We start from the raw sequence: 22,721 nt of genomic DNA on the forward strand, positions 1-22,721 counted from the left end.
AATCAGTTTCTTTAACAGTGTATTAAAAATAGGATACATTATCCACCACTCAGACAATATTCTGAAGACCCTAGAATAAATTTCACAAGAGTATGAAAATGTATGCAATTATGATAAAGTTAAACTTATTTTAAAATATTGTAGCAGTTAAAAATAAATATAGCTGATTGTGACAGTTACATTATCTCTATGACTCACTTCACAAACATATAAAAAAGATTGCATCATCATGAAAACATACAAACATTTTAATGAGTTCTGTTTTTTCATGTCCAGATAAGCTGTGATGCTCCTCTGAAACATCATAAAAATGTTTCAAACCTGTTCACTTTATTATCACTTGCATCCTGCACATACCTACACTATGGTACACACTGTACTGTGCTAATGGCAGGACATCTGCTGGAATCTTATCCAGCAGATAATCCAAGTATCTCTTTTTTGTGGCATTCTGCACTGAATGAGATATCAAATAGTTGTTTATTCAATCTCTGATTCCCTACTACTCAGTGCACGTAGTTCTGTTGCATTCTCAGGATGGCCCAGCTGCCTGGCTCTGCAAAAGGGAAAAAATATGATGTAAATATGACTGGTGCATGCCTGAACGACCTTTAGGAAAATTTTACTTATACAGCTATAGCTGTAGGTCTCATCTTTTGTTGAATTGTTTACTCATAACACTGCTACCATTGGAAATTGTATTTATGTCACTCTTAGCTGTTTTCACTATACTTGTTCCTTTAAAAAGTTTATTATTTGATTTATTCATTTGTGTACTAATTACAATCATAGACAGAATGACTTTCTCCCATAAGTCAGTCTTACCCCCAATAAAACTTAAGGTATTTAATTTCTCAAAATGCATAAAGTCCAGAACGTGAATAGCTGACTTTGTGGATTTGTCCCTGAAAAATGAAACTTATAAAACAATGTAGCTGGAGTAGGGTACCAAGTGTCCGGATCATAAAAATGTAATGAAAGAATCCTGACCTGGTCCTTAATGACAAAACAATTCCATCACTTACTCTTACTAAAGTGGCAGCAGCCAGTTATTATTTCTCTCACCATCAGATAATAAGCGTGTTATAACTGTTCCACATCCACATTCCATAGACTTCTTTCCCTTCTCATCATTTTTTCAGGTACTTCAACACATTTACAAGTTTGTCCATACCACATAGTGGCCTGTGCCATTATTCACTTGCCTGACATATTTTTCTTATACATTCATACAGTTTTAATGTTTGAATATATTGCAATATAAGATTTATTTGTTCAGAGTCTCTTTAGGCATTACAGTATGCCTGTATTTTGTATGATATAGTCTTCAAATGTCACATATCTTTGTACAATAGTCTTTGTACAATATGAATTCTCGCTGAAATTGTGTGGAATGTCTGTTTAGTATTAAGTTATCTGACAATGGCCTAAGAAGCTGAAAGACATTTCATAATGAAATATTAAATAAGTATTATTGTGGGACATTAATACTATGTATTCAAGTTATTAAAATCTCCATAGTTTATTCTGTCCATTATGAGAAAAAGAACTGAGCACAGATAACTACAAGATTAGCCTCATATCTATCCTCTGAGCTGAGACAGATTGTGTACGCCACTGTGCTTCATCCTACATCAGCATGGCAACTAACAAAGCTGTCTGTCAGCAAGAATGGCCACCAACAAACTGTGGCCAAGAAACAGCTGCACTAACCAGTTGCTCAGCATGCTGCCAAACACAACGTTCTTCATTTTTATGACTTCTTCACAGCATGGTCCATCTGGATCCTTCCTAAGAATACCAGCTTTTCTGAATTGTGAAGGGGGAACTCTACCTGGAATACATACGACATTCCCATAATGCTCCTGGTGTCAACCTTCATTAGTCATTGTCCTTCACTCATTTATACCCTTCAATGTTCCCTCTCCACAGCCTTCTATTCCACAAGCATACCCACAATGTTTTTACTCCTTTTCCAGCACTCCCCCCCCCCCTTCCCGCACACACACACACACACACACACCAACTGTCTAGCGTCCCGTCTGTACCTAGCTGCACTACCCTCTGTCCACCTTATCCCTGTATGTTCCTTACTCTACCACTCAGATTGCTTCTCCCATTATGCACAGTTGCTTGCAGTCTGGGCCCGGCAGCCAGAGACAGTGGTTTTGTGTGTGTGTGTGTGTGTGTGTGTGTGTGTGTGTGAGTGTGCATGTGTGCGTGCATGTTTGTGTGTGATTTGAGTTGCATTTGCTTGAATGTGGGTGTGTGTGTGTGTGTGTTGTCTATTTCAGAAAATAGGCCTTCTGGCCAAAAGCTTACATGTTGAGCAGTCTTTCTGTTATCAAATTTTCAAATGCTAGAGCACAGCAATCAGTTGTCCTTTCAGGTTTTGTTAGGCAAATCTAAATTTTGGCTAGTACCAGCCAAAATTCCATGGTATCAATGCATGTCCTAGTACATCAGTTCAGGCTTCTGTCACAGTTTGTTCAAGACTACTCTTTCTGTTACGCCTGTCTGTGACTCAACATCTCTGCTATATGATGAGTAGCAATCTCTCCTTTCCATATACTGTCAAACTAATACTTAAATTATTTATGACTAAAGCACTAGGCCTAGAACATTATGTGTGGTATGAGAAGTACCAACAGAGAGAGGCACTCCCTTCAGCTTATGTATAGTATTTGCAAATTTTTATGTTTTAAATAGTGGTCCAAATGTTTAGTTTCTGTACTTTGGCAGGTTAAAAAAGGTGTATAATGGGTTGTAAATGGCTGCTGTAGGTAATTCTGTTCTCAAGTGTCATAGAGGTAATTTGTGTGTGTTGAAAGTCTTTTTGGGTGAATTTGAACTTGTAAGGCATTAGGTTTTGTGTGACAAGTGGCCACATGATACTTTAACATTTGCTGGGAATTAGAATAGTTCGGTACTAAACTGGACTTTCAGTCTGGCAGCCAGTCTCAAAGTTTTTGAGTGTCTGGTGATGTGCAGCTTCAGACTTTGGATCATTTCAGTTGAATTTGTGGGTTGCTATGGGTTGTAAGGCTATATATATCAATACTATACCTATCAGATCAAATATACTCTTACTCACTTTTGTTTTATGTAGTAGCATTCATGATACAGGGATATTACAAGTAGGGCATGGTTTGTCACATTCTAAAATTTTTGACATGTACATTAGTCAGTCAAGCCCAAGCAAGCCTGCAGGCCATGTCCCAGTTTCTCATGTTACGTGTGATTGTGTGTAAAAGTGAGATAGTTTCCTGGAAAGATTAATATCAGGACCAGTCATATCAATGTGACCATCACCTGTGTTCAACATCAACATGCATAAACCATTCACAGATGGCAGGTGGTGGCACCAGCAGTCGACGATATATAAAGTGTGTTGGGGGTGGATGCTGAAAACAGTGCAGCCGTTGTCACAGTGCAGGAATGGAGCAATTTATCTGATGTCAAAAAGGTCATGATCTTTGGCTTACAGGCAAATGGTGGAAGCATTTCCGAAGCAGCGAAGTTTGTAAAATGTTCATTTGCAGCTGTGGTTAAAGTATACCATGCATGGCAAAATGTCGCAATCTAAAACCATCACCAAGGCAACTGTGGTGCACTATGGGCCATACGTAACAAAGGTGAACAAAGGCTGCACAGGTGTGTACAGGTGAATGGACACGCAACTGTTGAGCAACTGACTGCCCAAATGAAGCAAGGGGCTAGTTCGCCCCTACACACAGTTTGTTTTTCCTCAACATGGTGGCATCTACCAGCAAGGCAATACCACACTGTGCATTGGTGTGTGGTTCGAAGAACACCAGGATGAGTTTACCATACTCTCCTGGCCACCAAACTATCTGGATTTAAACCCAGTTGCGAATATGTGGGACCACCTCAATCAGGCTGTTTATGCCATGAATCCTCAACTGAGAAACGTAGTGCAAATGGCCACTGCAATGGATTTGGCATGACTCCACATGCCTACCAGTCTCTTTTGGAACCTCACTGACTCTCTTCCAGCACATAGCGCAGCTCCCACATTGCAAAAGATGGTTATCCAGGCTTTTGCAAGGTGGTCACAGTAATGTGATTGGACAGTGTATGTGTGATATAATATCATTTCTGTATTAATTGAGACAATTTTGAATATTTACAATCAAATCTGAGCCATCATAATGAGCAAGGCACAGGAGTGCGTGTTGTGATAAAATCACTACCAAAAGTGCATACTCTGAAGAACGGGTTTAGTTTCATAACTTGTTGTTGTTGTAGTCTTCAGTCCAGAGACTGGTTTCATGGATCTCTCATGCTACTCTATCCTGTGCAAGTTTTTTCATCTCCAAGAGAAAGTTGGTGATTGAAATTTTGTAAATAGATCTCGGTGCAAAGAAAACCGCCTTTGTTTTACTGACTGCCACTCCAACTTGCATATCATATCAGTGACACTCTCACCTCTATTGCGCGATAACACGAAATGAGCTGCCCTTTTTTGCACTTTTTCGATGTCCTCCGTCAATCCCACCTGGTAAGGATCCCATACCCTGCAACAATATTCCAGCAGAGGACAGACAAGTGTAATGTAGGCTGTCTCTTTAGTGGGTTTGTTGCATCTTCTAAGTTTTCTGCCAACAAAGCACAGTCTTTTTTTTGCCTTCCCCACAATATTATCTATGTGGTCTTTCCTATTTAAGTTGCTCATAATTGTAATTCCTAGGTATTTAGTCAAATTGACAGCCTTTAGATTTGTGCAATTTATCGTATACCCAGAATTTATCGGATTTCTTTTAGTATCCATGTGGATGACCTCACACTTTTCTTTTTTTATTGCCAATTGCCACTTTTCGCACCATACAGAAATTCTCTCTAGTTCATTTTGTAATTGGAATTGATCGTCTGATGATTTTACTAGACAGTAAATTACAGCATCATCTGCAGACAATCTAAGGGGGCTGCTCAGATTATCATCCAGATCATTTATGTACATCAGGCACAGCAGAGGGCCTATGACACTACCTTGCGGAATGCCAGATTTAATTTCTGTTCTACTCAATGATTTACCGTATATTACTATGAACTGTGACCTCTCTGAGAGGAAATCCCGAATCCAGTCACGCAACTGAGATGATACTACATATGCGCACAATTTGATTAATAGTCACTTGTGAGTAACGGTATCAAAAGCCTTCTGGAAATCTAGGAATATGGAATCGATCTGAGATTCCTTGTCAACAGCACTCATGGGAATAAAGTGCTAGCTGTGTAGCACAAGAACGATATTTTCTGAATCTGTGTTGGTTATGTATCAATAAGTCATTTTCTTCAAGGTGATTCCTAATGTTCGAGTACAGTATATGCTAAAAAAATCCTACTGCAAATTGAGGTCAGTGATATGGGTCTGTAATTCAATGGGTTACTCCTATTTCCATTCTTGAATATTGGTGTATCCTGCGCTACTTTCCAGTTTTTAGGAACAGACCTTTCGCAAGTGAGCAGTTGTATATGATTGCTAAGAAAGGCGCTATTGTATCTGCATACTCTGAAAGGAACCTGATTGATATACCATCTGGACTGGAAGACTTGCCTTTCTTAAGTGATTTGAGTTGTTTCACAACACCTAAGATATCTACTTTTATGTCACTCATGCTAACAGCTGTTCTGGTTTTGAATTCTGGAATATTTACTTCATCTTCTTTCGTGAAGGAATTACGGAAAACTGCATTTAGTAACTCCGCTTTAGGGGCACCTTCATTGGTAAGATTTCCATTGCTATTGCCGCAGTGACAGTATTGACTGTCTTTGCCACTGGTGTACTTTACATACAACCACAATCTCTTTGGGTTTTATACCATATTTTGAGACAATGTTTCATTATGGAAACTATCAAAAGCATCTCGCATTGACATCTGCACTAAATTTCAAGCTTTCTGAAACTTAGCCTGTCTTGGGGATTTTGTGTTGTTCTGAATTTGGCATGCTTTTTTCATTGCTTCTGCAACAGTGTTCTGATGTGTGGATCAGTCTCGTCTATTATTAACTTATGCGGTATGAATCTATCTATTGCTGTCAATACTGTGTCTTTGAATTTGAGCCATATCTGATCTACGCTTACATAATTAGCTTGGAAGGAATGGAGACTCTCTCTTAGGAAGGTATCAAGCAAATTTTTATCTGCTGTTTTAAGTAGATATATTTTGCATTTATTTTTAGTGGTTTGGTTGATATGGTTTTAAGCCTCACTACAATGACCTTGTGTTCACTAATCCCTGTATCCATCATGACACTCTCTATTAGATCAGGATTATTTGTGGCTAAGAGATCAAGTGTGTTTTTGCAACCATTTACAATTTGTGTGGGCTCATGAACTAATTGTTCAAAATAAATCTCAGAGAAAGCATTTAGTACAATTTTGGAAGATGTTTTCTGTCTTCCACCGGCTCTGAACATTTATTTTTGCCAACAAATTGAGGGTATATTGAAGTCTCCACAAATTATTACTGTATGAGTGGGGTACTTATTTGTAATAAGATTCAAGTTTTCTTTGAACCGTTCAGCTATTACATCATCTGAGTCGGGGGGTCGGCAGAAGGAGCCAATTGTTATTTTGGTACGGCTGTTGAGTATAACCTCTACCCATAGTAATTCACAGGAACTATCTATACCAAACTTTTTAAAGCTGAAGAGGATGTTCCCGACAGCTCGGGTGCATCGGATTTTTGATTGTACAGAAAGAGCACTACTCCGAGAAAGGATACATTACACAAGACAAGAAATGGATTCTGTTGACCATAAATTAATGAAACTATACTTATCCCTTGCTACTAAGGTACAGATAGATCTGTGGAATAAAACAGATTACCTTACATTTACATATATGGAAGCTGTGATGGAAACAACTACTACTAGACATAAGAAAAAGTTTGTGAAGTTACAAATTAATTAGCAGCTACAATCAATATGGTGATGTCTGATACTGTTGTTAACATGTCAGAGAGAGTGTTATCTCAAGATGAGATTTATGTCCTTGCAAAAGGAGGAAACTATGCTATAACACCTAACAGAGTAAAAGTTGAAGATATTATTGCAAATATAGAAGCAGGTATTCGAAATCTCCCCAAGGAAATTGCAAATGCAATTCGAATCAAAACCACCAGGGTCTTATCCCAAAGTAAACCTTTGGAAAGTAATTTAACAAAGGCAAAAGGAAGGCTCTCAGAGATTTAAATGCAGATGAAAAGATAGTGGTTCTTCCTGCTCATAAAGGGAATGCTACAGTTGTTATGAATACAGAGGATTATCAAAGCAAAATTTTGAACCTTTTAACCGCAGGACAGTACAAAAAGTTATGAAGGCCCTACAGCCAGCATACCAAGGAAACAAATAGTCTGATTAAGTCATCTACCACTACTATAAAAGAAGATAAAAAAGATTTGTTGAAGAGTGAAGCTATGTGTCCTAGACTGTACGGTGTACCCAAAATACATAAAATAGATTTTTCTTTGAGACCCATAATTAGTGCCATCAGTTCTCCCACGTACAAAATAGTAAGATATCTAGCAAGTCGTTTACAACCATACAGTGGGAAAACTGACTCATATATAAAAGACTCGAGTCACTTTATTGAGAAACTTGAAGGACTACTTCTAACTCCTGAAGACATTCTTGTAAGTTTTGACATAGTGTTCTTATTCACTACGATTCTAATCAATGAAGTTAAGATTATCATAACAGCTATTTTTCCAGGAGATTTGACTGCTCTTTTTAGACATTGCCTTACATCAAGTCAGTTCCAGCAGGATGATGAATTTTATGAGCAACTTGACAGTGTAGCAATGGGTAACCCATTAGGTCCTGTGATTACTAATTTCTATATGGAGAAAGCAAATAAGAAACCATCTCGGTGGTATTGGTTTGTAGATGACACATTTGTGGGTTGGCCCCATGGTAGAGAGCCTTTGAATAAATTCTTTGATTATCTAAATAAAATTAATCCAAAAATCCAGTTCACTGTGGAAATGGAAAATAATAATAGAATATATTTCTTGGGTGTTTTAGTTATGAGACAATCTGATGGAAGTTTGGAACATAAAGTTTTTTGGAAAGTAACACATGCCAACAGACGTTTGCATAAATATTCCAATCACAACAAAAGAGAGGTGTCATTAAAAGTATTGTTGGTAGAGCCAAGCAGATGTGCACATCGGAACACCTGGATGCTGAAATAAAATATTTGAAGCAGGCCTTTAAGAAAAATGGCCACTCAGGGAAAGAGGTAAAGAAAATTTTGCAACCAAGGAACGGAAGACCGAAGGACAAGGATGAACCACAATGACGGAAAAATGCAGTTTCTTTCCCTTTTATTAAAAAAGTAATGGATCAGATCGGTAAGATTTTACAGAAACATGACATCAGACCGGTCTTTAGACGAACAAAGAAACCAAAACAAGTACTTTGCAAAAACAGACATAATGTCTATTGGGATAACAGCAATCAGTGATTTTATGTTACTTTAAATCCGTCTTGATTGCAAATTTTTTTTTTATTATTCATATGACCGGTTTCGGTTCATTCAGAACCATCTTCAGATCTGATATTTAAGTTACAGGAGTAACCCGTCCAATTCAGCAACTTTCACATGCTACGTAGCATGTGAAAGTTGCTGAATTGGACGGGTTACTCCTGTAACTTAAATATCAGATCTGAAGATGGTTCTGAATGAACCGAAACCGGTCATATGAATAATAAAAAAAAAAAAATTTGCAATCAAGACGGATTTAAAGTAACAAAACAAGTACTCTGATCTATGAAGGATAAACACCCTCCTCTATCGACATGTGGTGTATACAAAATTCCGTGTACGTGTGGTAAAGTTTATAATGGAACTACCAAGAGGAGCATAAATACATGACTAAAAGAGCATACAAGTCTTTGCCAACTAGGAGAAATAGAGAAATCATCTGTAGCAGATCATGATATTCAGTCAGGAAACCACGAAGTGAAGTTTTCTGTAACAGAATTCTTATCTACAACATCAAATTATTATCTACAACTATGCAGAGAAGCCACTGAAATTTATAAGCATCAGCATAATTTTAACAGAAAAGTGGAGGCAATGAAACTTAGCAACATATGGAGAGTAGCTCTGCAGAACCGCTTCATAAGTTGATCTTTGACAAGATGACAATCGAAAATGTAGTTTTATCTTTGACAAGGATTATCTCTGCTCCTCACATGTTACTTAGACCATGCCCCCTTTCCTACAGTATATATGTCACTCTCAGACGTCTGACCAGTCAGTCGACAAGACTTGGTGGAAGAGCGCTTCTGAAGGTGTCCAGTGCAGTCCTTGACAAAACGTCAGGAACAGAAGAGTTTCTTGGACCACGAACTCACATTCCAAAAGGTTTATCAGCAGCTATGTCATCCAGTCATGAAAGCCTTCATTCTATGATTAAATAATTTTACCCTGCAGGATCATGTATGACACTAATATTTAGCAGTGAGTTTAGTTGCTGGGCATAAAGCAGATGATGTAAGAGTCAACCATACGAAAGTAGCAAAGTAACTATTTAAAATTGAGTGGTACATTTGCCCAACAATGTGTTGCATTCATTTGTCTCTTTGGTGAAAGGCAATTGTACATGAAACTGTTCCATCACAAGGAGACTGGTGTAACATATGGTGGTCCAAAATTTTATGTCACCGTCTCTCTACCCTCTTTTCCGGCCAAATACTGGTGATGAAAATTTCTTCCTCCACCAAGATTTGGACATGCTACTTTTCAGTAATGTAAAACCGCACTGATGTTCATTATTGGTCATGGCTATGGAGGTGAGTGCTAAGTGTGGCAACAACTCATTGTGTGTCAGTCATACAGATTCTCACCTGTTCCAGAGTAAAAAGTTTTTACATAGAGCTGAATGGTGTTCTACATGGCTGGCTTTCTTAAAACATCATATTGCACCAAAGCCATTTGTAATTCATATTGTGCAAGACTTATTCGTACTTTTGTGTACTGCCACTGCAATCAGACATATTATTTTAAATTTATTACAGTTCAATAAAGACAGTATTGTGGATTATTTGAAGTAATTACTATCTGATAACATTTTAGACAGCACCACAATTATTTGGTAATATGCACTGATAGATCTAAATTAATAAGTTTGGTACATGCTCCATAGATCATTTTCATGATAAAAAATATGATGTGGACCATGTCAACTGAGCAAACATTGGATGCTTATTTTAAAAAATGGCCACATGCTTGCCATTTATAGAATTTTTCTGTATATATGACTAATTATTTCTATTCAAGAATTGCTATATAATACAATAGGAATTGTTAACGAGAAATTCCTTCACTCCACATTTTAAAAAAATTCTGTTATATATCAGGCATTTTTTTACATGGGTTGAACATCATAGAGTTTTAAAACTACATATTTCATATGTCAACAATATCTGAGACATTCTTGTCTACTTATAACAGCTGTATAAAGAGATGTCAGTCTGCTGGGCACCAGGGTAAGTAGAAATTGAGGAAAACAAACTGGCAGATTCATCATTCAAAGACACTTTTATGTTTTGTACTGTAGTACTCTGTGCCATCTATCTACACACCCTGAGTAGTCTGTAGAACAATTGCTACACTGCTAATACTAGGGTCATGTGTCAGAGGGTGAAGAGCGATTGAATAGAGTGATAATAAGAGGCAACTTGTGAAGTCAGTTGCCATATGGTGACATATCTCCTTTCAGACAGTCAAATAAGATGTAATGCTGGTAACATGCCTCTGTTTATAGCTCTGGCATTTAATTCATGAATTCTTTCACTAGTGGGATGACACAACAGTGCTATGCCACATTTCAACTCAATGTACCTCATTTTCTAATAAGGTTAAAGGCCATAGTTTTTTCTTTTTATATATTTTTAGCAACAATATAGATCATTTTCTGCCACATCTAATTACCTAATTTTCAAAATCCCATTAAAACTATTCTTCCTTGAGTTTTCAAATATAATATAATTGGGTGGATAAAAAATCTGCTCACCAAGTGGCAGCGGGAGAAAACTGATGTGAAAGTTATGGAAATGTACAAGCTTTTTGAGCCAGTGACTCCTTTTGGCAGGAAGGTTGAGGGAAAAGGAAGAGGGGCGAAGAAAAGTGACAGGCAAGGTTTATGAAACACAAAGAATTGTGGAAAAGTCATCCAGAAGCCTTGGTTGGGCGAGAGTTACTGGATGGGATGAGAAGAAAAAGACTTTCCTTCTCATCCCATCCAATAAGCCTCCCTTGACCTGGAATTCTGGGCAACTTCTCTGTAACTTCCCCCTTTCCTAAACCTCATCAGCCCTTTTTGTTCATCCCTTTTCCTTTCCCTTCCACCCTTCTTGCAGGAGGAGCAATTGGCACCAAAGGCTTGAACATTTCCATAACTTTTATATGTACTGTCTCCTGCCACCACTTGGCAAATAGATCTTCTATCTATCTAATTATATTATATTTTCAAAAATAGATTACTTTAATTCATATGTTAGCTCTTCTTTATGTTTTCATACATAAAATGTCTGCATGAACTGCCAACCAACTTTAAACCCATCAAGCTAACAGATGTTTATATACCTTGCGTATGCAGCCTGCTTCTGTTCTGCTTCTTCTTCTTCAGCTTTCTGTTGCTCTACATTACGTTTTACAATTCTGTAACCAGCATAAATCAGCAGGAGCACAATTGGCACAGCCACTGCCAGAATGATTCCCCAAGTCACAGCTGCCTGCCGTGATGCGTATTCCTGTTGACCTGTTAGAAAGAGTTTCAATACAAATTAGTTTGTTAGTTACCTTGGCACATAATGCTATACATTAACAACATAAGTCATGCACTTATTTAACCACATTTGCCATTTTCTCTCTATGCAGCCTGTAAGAAATGTATGGATTTACCCATTCATTTTGCTGGTATCTAATTCAGTCACAGAGAATATGATGTCTAGATAAAAATATGAAGCAAAATCAAATTTGAATTCACCAGTAAGAAACATGATCAGTATCAGGTAGACATTGCCTTCTGCACATCCCTTCGGCCAGTATATCAAACCCCTCCAACCTCAAAAACATTCTTCTGTTTTGGTTTTGAAGTATGTATAGCACGATGCATAAAACATGATAAATGGATTGGATAAAGATTACATAACATATTGACAGGTGTCAATACCAGTCCTCCCTATCTGTAGCGATTAATGTGATACTGTACTGATCATTACTTATCTACAGGAGGCACACTTAACACTACTGCCAATAGAAGCACATAAAGATAGAAAGTAACTTTCCTTCTTTTCAAGACCTCAGTGTCCTTATTCAGGGAGGAAATAAGAATTGGTTGGTGGAGGCTGTCTGCGCCGCAGAATAGTGGGGGGATGAAAGGAAGAGGATCACTCCAGACCACAGCTAAGGCATACCCACCTTGTATGACAAGCTTCTTCCTCATGCAAGGTATGTTTCTCTTAGTCTATCATCTGGGACATGTGTGATTTAACTCATTTAAAGACCCATGATCAACATGTTTTTCTCATTGGCAAAGCTTATAGGTTCTGAACACTTTTTCAACTTATTAAAAGATAATTTATATAAATCAAGATCTGGGGTACACTCAATATTGAACATTGTGAAGCTCAACATTTTTTTTATTCTGTTGTCCTAAGTTTGGTATTATTTCCTTGATGCAATTAGTCAGTGTTATCCTTTGCTTCCTCTCCATTCATCAAAATTCCACACAGCATTCTCTGATAAACACAAGTAATGGCCTTGGCAAGGTGAAAAAATATAACAAGAGGATAGTTTTTGTTACTAAGCTTTGCCAGGACATCATTGGTGAGATAATATATTGTTTAGTATTAGGGATGTGAGAAGCTTCCTCAGATTGTGTTCATATTACCATTGTTTTATCAGAGACCTTTGTATCAAAGCCAGGCTGCTCCAAGAGTTGTTGAAAGCCGATGCCAAACTTATCTGGGGTGGTGCTCAACAAGATTCTTTCGATGTGCTGCAAAAAGCTCTGACGACTCCCCTGTACTTGGTCTGTATGATGAGGGAGCACCTACAGTGGGTATGGGATTGGTGCTGTTCTGGTGCAAATTTCAGATGAAAAAGAGAAGGTAATAGGAAGGAGAAGGTTAGAGGAAGGTGTAAGTAGATGAATGACGAACACTAACTCCACTTAACGAAGGTTTATTCAGCACTGGCACATACAAGAGCACGGTGTGACATGCCTCCAGCCAGAATACATACAGTATATATACAGCTACAGAACATTCCAATACAATGATTCTTGCCATTTGTGGATACTTCTAGAATGTCCTCGAACCAAATATAGAAATTAAAATTTTTGAGTTCAAGTGAGTTTTGAACTCACGACCGTCCATGCAACAAGCTAGTATCATAACCACTATGCTACGGCAACTGCACTAGTTGGCTTTTTCTGTGACTTTGGTCCCTCCTTAAGAGAACAGCGTCTCAGTGCTACATCCTCCTAGTCCGTAAACAAATCATTGGTCCTGCATACTCTGATTCCCGATGACTGATATTCAACCTGGCAGTGATCTTCGTAGAACTTGTTACCTTTCCACTTGTTACCTGTTGCTTGAGCTTCGAATTTACCCTGGGTTGCAGGATCCTTATAGGGCTTCATTCAAAGGATGTGGACCGTATCTCTGATCTTTCGTCGTCTTGTGTCGGGGTCAAAATCTTCAACTTCATAAGTGACATCAGACAACTGTCTTACAACATTATAAGGTCCAAAGTAGCGCTTGAGGAGCTTCTCAGAGAGACCAACCTTCCAAACAGGAGTGAAGATCCAGACGAGGTCCCCAGGCTGGTTGACAACAGGGCGGTGGCTCACGTCATACCTTCGGCGATCATTTTCTTGAGCCTGCAGTGTGCAGAGTCAAGCTAACTGCTGAGCTTCCTCAGATGTGGTTAACACCTGGCCGATGTAGTCATCGTCCTCGTCATCAGGATGTAACAGAAACACAGTGTCCATCGTAGTCATCGCCTCACACCCATGCACCAGGAAAAATGGCATAAATCCTTTGGTGTCTTCTTTGGTGGTGTTGTAGCAAACGTCATGGAAGGTAGCACCTCATCCCAGTTGCTCTGCTCAACATTGACAAACATTGATAGTATATCAGCCAAGGTCTTATTAGGCATTCAGTAAGCCCATTAGTTTGCGGATGGTAGGCAGTCATCATGTGACAAGTGATGTTGCACCGACAGTTTATCTCTGTCACAAGATTCAATTGAAAACTTTCCCTCAAACCATAATTAACGACCTTGGGGCACCATGTTTTAATACAATGTCTTCTACGATGATTGGCTGGTGGAATTGTTATGACTCGGACAGGTGGTTTCTGAGAAACTGCCTTTCTCCTCTGGAACTCTCGACAGTGTGACACATAGTGACAGAGACTCCTAAATAAACCTGGCCAGAAAAATCTCTTGCAGATCCTATCGTATGTCTTAATAAACTATCATATGTCTTAATAAACCCTAAATGTCTGGCCTCAGGTGTTTCATGAAATTCCTGTAGAACATCTAAGTGTATGTGTTTAGGAATCACTGGTAGCCACCGCTTTCCAAATGGATCAAAGTTTTTCTTGCAAAGTAATCCATTAACTACCTTAAATTGTCCTTTCACATCCTCTGACCAAATTAAGGCAAGCGTAATTTGAGATCTCTTGGTGTCCTTCTTCTGCTCAGTAGAGAAGTCCCGGAGTGCAGTGAGACAGTCACTATCTTCATCAAAGTCTTGTTGGTCTTGCACACGGTTTCTTGAGAGACAGTCGGCATCTTGGTGTTTTCTTCCGCTTTTGTACTCTATGGTAATGTCATACTCTTGAAGAAGTAGTGCCCACCCAGCGAGTCATCCTGTTGGATCCTTAAGACCTGTCAACCAATGAAGTGACTGATGGTCTGTAACAACTGTGAATGGTCTTCCATAGAGATACTGTTGAAATTTGCACATGGCCCAGATCACAGCAAGACATTCTCTTTCTGTAGTTGAGTAGTTTTTCTCGGCTTTTTTATGTGTCCTAGAAGCATAAGCTATAACTTTCTGTTTTCCATCCAAAATCTGCACCACAACAGCACCGATCCCATACCTACTGGCATCTGTGTGTAATTCTGTAGGTACTCTCACATCATACAGACCAAGTACAGGGTCAGTCGTCAGAGTTTTTTGCAGCACATATAAAGAATCTGGTTGAGCACCACCACAGATAAATTTAGCATCAGCTTTTAACAACTCTTGGAGTGGCCTGGCTTTGATACAAATGTCTTTGATAAGATGACAGTAATAAGAACACAATCCAAGGAAGCTTCTCACATCTCTAATACTTTTAGAAATAGAAAATTCCTTTATAGCTCTCTCCTTTTCTGGGTCTGGCTGCACACCTTTGTTTGATTTCTTTTGCTCCAAAGAGACACTTTCTTGGATTAAGTTCCAGTCTGGCTTGTTGGAGACACTTAAGAATGGCCCTCAGTCGTTTTATGTATTCATCAAATGTCTCTGAGAACACTATAATGTCATCTAAATAACAAAGACACATCGTCTACTTCAGGTACCTTAGAAGATTATCCATCATTCGTTCAAAAGTTGCCGGTGCATTACACAAACCAAACGGCATTACCTTAAACTCGTACAGGCCCTCAGGGGTGATAAATGCAGTTTTATGATGATCAGCCTCACCTACTTCGATTTGCCAGTATCCTGAGTACATGTCCATGGCTGAGAAAAACTTAGCCCCCTTCAGACAGTCTAGTGTATTGTCAATTCGTGGAAGAGGGTAAAAGTCCTTTTTAGTTATCTTATTAAGCTTCCTGTAATCAACACAAAAGTGCCAACTGCCGTCCTTCTTCCTGACGAGAACCACTGGTGATGACCAATGGATTGCAATCTGTTGAATATGGCTCAAACTCAGGTTTCTCGCCACCTAAACAGCGGCGCTGTGGCCTGTTGGGAGCCACTGTGTCATCGATAATGTGCGGTATCACAAGTTCCACTGCCCAGCGTCTCCACCAGAATAATGTCACATAGAGGAAGATGTATGTAGATGAATGACAAACACTAACTGCACTTAACGAAGGTTTACTCAGCACTTGCACATACAAGAGCATGGAGGGAACTGCCTCCGGCCAGAACACATACGGTATATATACAGCTACAGAACATTCCAGCACAATGATTCTTGCCATTTGTGGATACTTCTAGAATGTCCTCAAACCGAATACAGAAATTAAAATTTTTCAGTTCAGGTGAGTTTTGAACTCATAACCCTACATGCAAAAAGCTAGTATCACAACTAAAACACTAGGGCAACAGTGCTACTCAGCTTCTTTTGCGACAATATGTAGAGAATCTTGTACAAAAACGAAGCTGAGGGAAGTAGCTTATCCCTGATTCCCCCCCTCCCTCCCCCCCCATGAGCCACTTCCTCAAAATTTTTTGAAACAGCTTGAAGAAGTAATGCAGTTATGCAGGTCTGTTGTGCATGCTTCTGTTTCCATGGGCAAGAGTCACTACTGCAATATTTAAGTCTGTCATAAAATACTCCTTTTATCACTATCTAATTACAAAGACAGCTCAAGAACGGTCCTCTCAACTTAGTACAAGTTCTTAATAATGCCCTAGAAATACCATCGTACCCAGAAAAATTTCTGTGATCTCCCTATAAATTTACTTTTTAAACTAATGTGCATTATGGGTGTAAACAGTATCTATGGAGTATATCTAATGCAGCTCGGTCTTGGTTATTTATTAGTGGTACAATGTTTGCTACCACTGTGTGAAAGTAAAAGTGAAATTGGTGGCCAATGATTTCAATGTGTCATTATTTCTACCACAACTATTAATGATAACTCAGTATCATTTACCTCACTGCTTCCATTTGTTTGCCACTTAACAATGAGCCAGATATTTTTTATTTATTTTCAGAGTGTTCTATTTTGTTTGTATAGTGCCTACATGTATTTTGCTCCCTGATAAGAGACTGAGTGTTGTACAAAATGTGTGCCATTAGATTTTTATTTTTGGGTTAGGGTATGTTCTTCAAATTAAGCAGACTGATTCATGTAGTGACATTACTGAACTTATAAGCCTAGTTTGAACTCCTCTATCACACTGAGTGTAGAATACAGTAACTGATGATTTTCAATAACTTGGCAGGCATTGTAGACATTAAGATTACTTCCAACAGACATTTATATTATCAGTCACAATAAAATTATGATGAAATTGTAGTTTCTCATTGTCAAACACTCTTCGAACAATACATCAGTAACCTGCATAGACCCATACCAAATCTACAATGAAGCAGCCAGAGATTCACATATTGTAGTATTTCATATGACCAACTGGAGAACAATGTAAAATACAACAATTTTACTAGGTGTTATACGTATACTTTTGATGACATCTTGGTTTTCAACGTACACCTTGTTTAATGGGACTTGAGACAATATACAAAATACGTCAATAGAATTTTGTTTAAGCCCTATTGATCATGAAGTAACCATGTGTTAATTGCAAGTTTTAAGGAGTGGTGTGTTCTGCATACACTAGTTGGATCTAATGAATGAAACTACCACACTTGTAGGCAAATGAGAAACTTTTTTAATTCAAAAAATTTGAAATTGTAAAAATGATTACTAAAAATACTTATTAAGAAACACTAAAGTGCTGAAAGACTCTGTATTTTACAAACTAATTACAAAAGCTGCTGTGCTTCCTATCTTTATACAGGTTATTATTCATTGAAAGTTAATTAAAATGCCATTTGTAATATTTGTTTACACTGTTAGAATTTTATAAAAAGGGATAGTGGCAATGACTGCCTAGCTTTTGTAGTGGGGAATCCATTGTTAGTGGTAGTATTATGATTACTAGCAGCAGTGTAAGTCAATAGCAGTGCTGTTCAGTTGCGTCTATGGGAATAAATGAATTATTTTGAGACTTTTGAACTAAATAAACCCCTGAAAACCAGATAAAAATTTGAAAAATTCAGTATTATTCACCTCTGGACTTCTGCAGTGATGTATACAGTCTCTGGCACTTCCAATTCAACCTGTTTAGTAACAAAGTATTTTTGTACCATTTTCTAATTCTATAATGCAATTTATCATTTTGGAAGAACCATTACATTTAGTTGTGGACACAGCAAATAATTAATATTTTTAAACTGAAATTTTGATTTCATTCTTGTCTATTTTTTGAGAAGGAGCATTACAAGCATAACCCTGTTCCACAAGTGTCAGCTGACAATGAATGTGCATGATAGAATGTTTGCGATGACTAACTATTAATGATTCTTTAGCTATGACTTATCAACCACAACTGCCTGAAAGACTGTGATTAACTGAGACTAATTAATTATAACTGGCATGGTATTGTTCACTGTGCCTGTTCATATATTCTTACATAAAAATTTCTACAAGTTATTTTTGAAAATGTGAAGCGTAGATCAGTTACCTTTTTCAAAATATAATCAAATACTGGAATTGCTTATGATGGAAAGTCCAGATTGGAATATCAACAATATTGTGAAAAGGATAAATCACTGCTCACTGTAAAGGTGACACATTGGGCAGCAGACTGTTACAGACTGGGCTTTTGGCCAAAGCCTTCTTCAGAAAAGAAAGGAAATGACAAGGTTGCTGCCTCCTAGCTGCTGACTGTACCTGATCCACTATTGTGACACAGCATTTAAAGAGCTGTTGGTGGTCAGATTAATACTCTGCCAGGCACATAGGTGTGAATTGGAGAGTTGTCCTGTGGATGTAGATCTTCAAAATAATATATCCATCAACCTAAAGAGCCTGGGACCTGACTTCATTTTTTGCATATGCAGCCATTCCCCCTTCAATCTTGCTGGATCTAATGAATAAGGGGCAGCCAAATGAAAACAAAACAGAGGAAGAAAAGTAAGTACACCATTAACTACTTGAAAAGCAATCACCATAACTGTCAACACATTCATCCCACTGTGAAACAAGATGGTCAGTGCCTTCATGGAAAAATGTTTACAGTTACCTGTAGAACCATGATGTACCCAAGCGTGCATCTCTTCATCTGAAGCAAATCAGCACCACAGGTGTCTTTCTTCAGGGCTCCAAAAATATGAAAATCACTTGGGGAGAGATCAGGACTCTAAGGAGAATGTGCAAGGGCTTCCTAACAAAACTACTGCAGTTTGGTCAAAACAATCTTGGCAACCTTGACACAAATGTTTATCAGAGAAAAGGATATTGTCAAGAGTACCTCAGGGAAGTGTGATAGGACTGCTTTTATTCTCTGAATACTTAAATGATCTTACTGTACATGGTAAGCAACACTCTGCGGCTATTTGCCGAAGATGCTGTAATTTTCACTGATTGACTATAGGATAGAGAAGACGTAGACAAAATTTCTACATAGTTTAATGGTTGGCAGCTAGCCTTAAATGTAGAAAACAGTGAGTTAATGAAGATGAGTAGGAAAAACAATTCGTTAATGTTTCAACACAGTATTAGCAGTGTGCTGCTTAACACAGTCACATCATCAGTTAAATATACAGGTGTAATGTTGCAAAGTGATGTGAAATGGAACCCGTGGTGGGTACATATGGCAGCAGGCACACGGGTCGCTTGTCCCCCCCCCCCCCCCCCCCCCTCCACGCCCGTCCGTCAGCCCACCTGCTATTCGTTTGTTTCCTTTGTCCGTCAACTTGACTGAATTGAGTTATCTAGTAGTTGCACTTTCCTATGTAGCACTTCTTTGCATGTGACTTGATTATTTTTTATTAAGGTAAAAGTAAAGATAGCTTAAGATATCTTTCTCGCCCCCTCCTTGAGGTTTTTCTGTATCAGCCATTGAATGGAACAATCATGGAAGGATTGTAGTAGGGAAGGTGACTGGTCGACCTCAGTTTATTGTGAGAATTTTAGGGAAGGTGTGGTTCATCTGTAAAGGAGGCAGCACACAGAACACTAGTGTGAACCATTTTTGAGTACTGCTTGAGTACCCACCAGGTAGGTTTAAAGGAAGACATCAAAGCTGTTCATAGGCAGGCTGCTAGATTTGTTACTGGTAGGCTTGATGAACAAGCAAGTGTTACACAGATACTATGGTAACACAAATGGGAATTCTTTGAGGGAAGGCAACATTCCATTTGAGCAACACTACCGAGAAAATTTAGAGAAACAGCATCTGAAAATGGTGGCAGAATGATTTTACTGCTGGCAATGTATGTTTCACATATGGAGCATATGGATAAGATATGAGAAATTAGGATGTGTACAGAGGCAAACAGACAGTTGTTTTTCCTTCAGTCTATTTGTGAGTGGAACAGGAAAGAAAATGAATAGTAGTGATACAAGGTACCCCCTGCAATGCACCATAAAGTGGCTTGCAGAGTGCCGATGTAGTTGTAAGTTTAGAATGTGTAGATGGGCTCACATGTTTCCAATGCTGTTTTGACTATGCTGCAGAAGTTTTGCTGAGAAGCCCTCACACATCTTCTTTACAGTACCAATCTCTCCCCATGAGATTTCCATATATTTGGAGCCATCAATTTGCTTTGGACAAGGAAACGCACATCTAGGTACAATCATGGTTACCTTGGCAACCACAGGCATTAACAGTCTTGTCTCACAATGGGATTAATGTATTAACAACTATGGCAGTTTCTTTAGAAGTAATACACATTTTTTTCATCTGTTTCATTTTCATTTCACTGTTCGTTATGGTATGATATAATCTGTATCCATCAAAACAAATCTATTCAATTTCAATGATTTCAATACGAAGTTCTAATAAGCACAACACACTTTTCATTTTTCCCTATGAACATTAGATATTAGAAGTTTACCCTTACCATCAATGAGGTTTTGATGTTCTGATAGAAGATACTTAATGAGGCGTCTTTAAGGTCCATGGCTCTTTCCAAGTTTTAAATATTGTTTTGCTAACTGCTGTTTCAACTGTAGTTACATCTATTCTGCAGCTCCATTTTCAGATTCTAGGATATTTCTAGAGAACACAGTGTCTATTATGGTGAAAGAGAAACTCCTACATTAGCCACAGTTGGCATTGAAATAAATTGAATGACGACAAGTGATGAGGTTCAAACTTGGATTTCGTACTTAACATAAGCGGTCGTCTTCATCACTTCAACTATCCCCCAGATTCCCAATGTGTCACAAACTACATATGTAGCGTCCCCTGTTCAGCATCCTCATTGCTCACAGCATCACATGCTTCCTGCAAGAGGTCAGATGAAAAGTGTATCCTCACTAAAGGTACAAATTAATTGCTTCCAAGGGACACATATACAGAAGTATTTCAGTTGTACAATGCAACATATGAGTAGGTAAGATGACGTACATCTGCAATAAATAAAACTACTACTGCTGCTACTACTACTACTTAATAACTGGCACAATGCACTTCACAGTGGTTAGCAGACTATGAATGAAGATTTAAATGTGCTATGTACTACCAAGCCACAGACCTATATGAGTGCTTCACTGAGTGCTGTACTTGAGGAACAGTCTTCAAAATATTCAAGATACTATTTCTGATGGTTACATATTCGACCAGCAGACATCAGTTTTGCCAACTCAAATGATACAGTGGTAAAAGAAATCACTCTTCTGGATATGATGGCATTTCAACCAAAAACTGAAATCTTATATGCATTTGCAGGCTTTCTTGGTGTATTTCAGCTATGAAATCTTCACCAGTTATCAGCTGAGTGGCGTCGTCTTCTTGTTGCAATGTTTCAATGTGAAGATGATGGATACACAATCCATTGAAATGTTGCGACTAGAAGACGACACCACTCGGCTGATAACCCGTGAAGATTTCATAACTGAAATCTTGTGCTGGACACACTCCCTCTCCCACATCCTTTGAGTTAACTTTGTTATCAGCCAGCGACGTCTAATTAAAGACCCATCTTACTCCTATTTGTGTTCTCTTACAATAAATACATATTCTTAAGGTAGCTTACATCTCAACATTATAGCACTTTCTTGATAACAACCTTTCATCAAATTTTCCAGCAGAAAACAAAACCATATTTGTAGTAAACTACTCAAACCCTGCCTTAGAATTTATAAATTTTGATGAAACCTCTTACAGGACTAATAGTTCATTAGTAATTCAAGAAAGCAAGTAGTGTGTTTCTTCATTTGTGTCAAGGTAGTTGACTTATTCCATATTCCTCAATAATTCATGGTACATTATAACACCAGTGCTACAGGTATTTTGTCCTTTCTTCTAGCATGAATTATATTAAACAGAGCAAGATGGAACCTCTCATCTGTTCTTATTGGAGGGCTACTAATAATTAATTTGTTTTATTCATTTTTATTTTTTATTGAAGTATCTACAAAATAGTCTTGTAGTATGTACTTGAATTTTCAACTCTTTATATAGACTTGGCCTCACTGAAATTCATTATTCAGGCTTTACTGTTCAATGTGCTGATTTCGTTTGTGTAATTAATTGCACCAAAACTGTTAATTAAATGTATGGAATATATTGCATTATACCAGTTTTACAGCATTTTAACGAACTTTATCCTATGAGACTTTGAGAGCTGAAGACGATTTTGCAGGTAGTTCATCTCACAGTAAGGATACCTCATTTCTGAGGATACTCGTACCAACTAAAAGTGTGAGAAACGATCTTCCT

At 38.1% G+C, this 22,721-nt stretch overlaps 1 protein-coding gene across 1 annotated transcript in view; it reads right to left on the minus strand.

Annotated features, from left to right (window-relative positions):
- Nucleotides 1–287: 287 nt before the first annotated feature.
- Nucleotides 288–22,721, minus strand: part of LOC126412981 (protein mesh) — a 224,522-nt gene continuing 202,088 nt past the window's right edge. Inside the window, exons 20-21 of the mRNA XM_050082873.1 lie at nucleotides 11,621–11,795; nucleotides 288–556 (exon numbers count right to left, since the gene is read on the minus strand). Of these exons, the coding sequence (XP_049938830.1) occupies nucleotides 481–556; nucleotides 11,621–11,795 (251 nt within the window). The 3' untranslated portion in view covers nucleotides 288–480. The remainder of the gene's footprint in view (nucleotides 557–11,620; nucleotides 11,796–22,721) is intronic.

The sequence above is a fragment of the Schistocerca serialis genome, chromosome 7 (assembly GCF_023864345.2).
Source record: "Schistocerca serialis cubense isolate TAMUIC-IGC-003099 chromosome 7, iqSchSeri2.2, whole genome shotgun sequence".
Lineage (NCBI taxonomy): Eukaryota > Metazoa > Arthropoda > Insecta > Orthoptera > Acrididae > Schistocerca > Schistocerca serialis.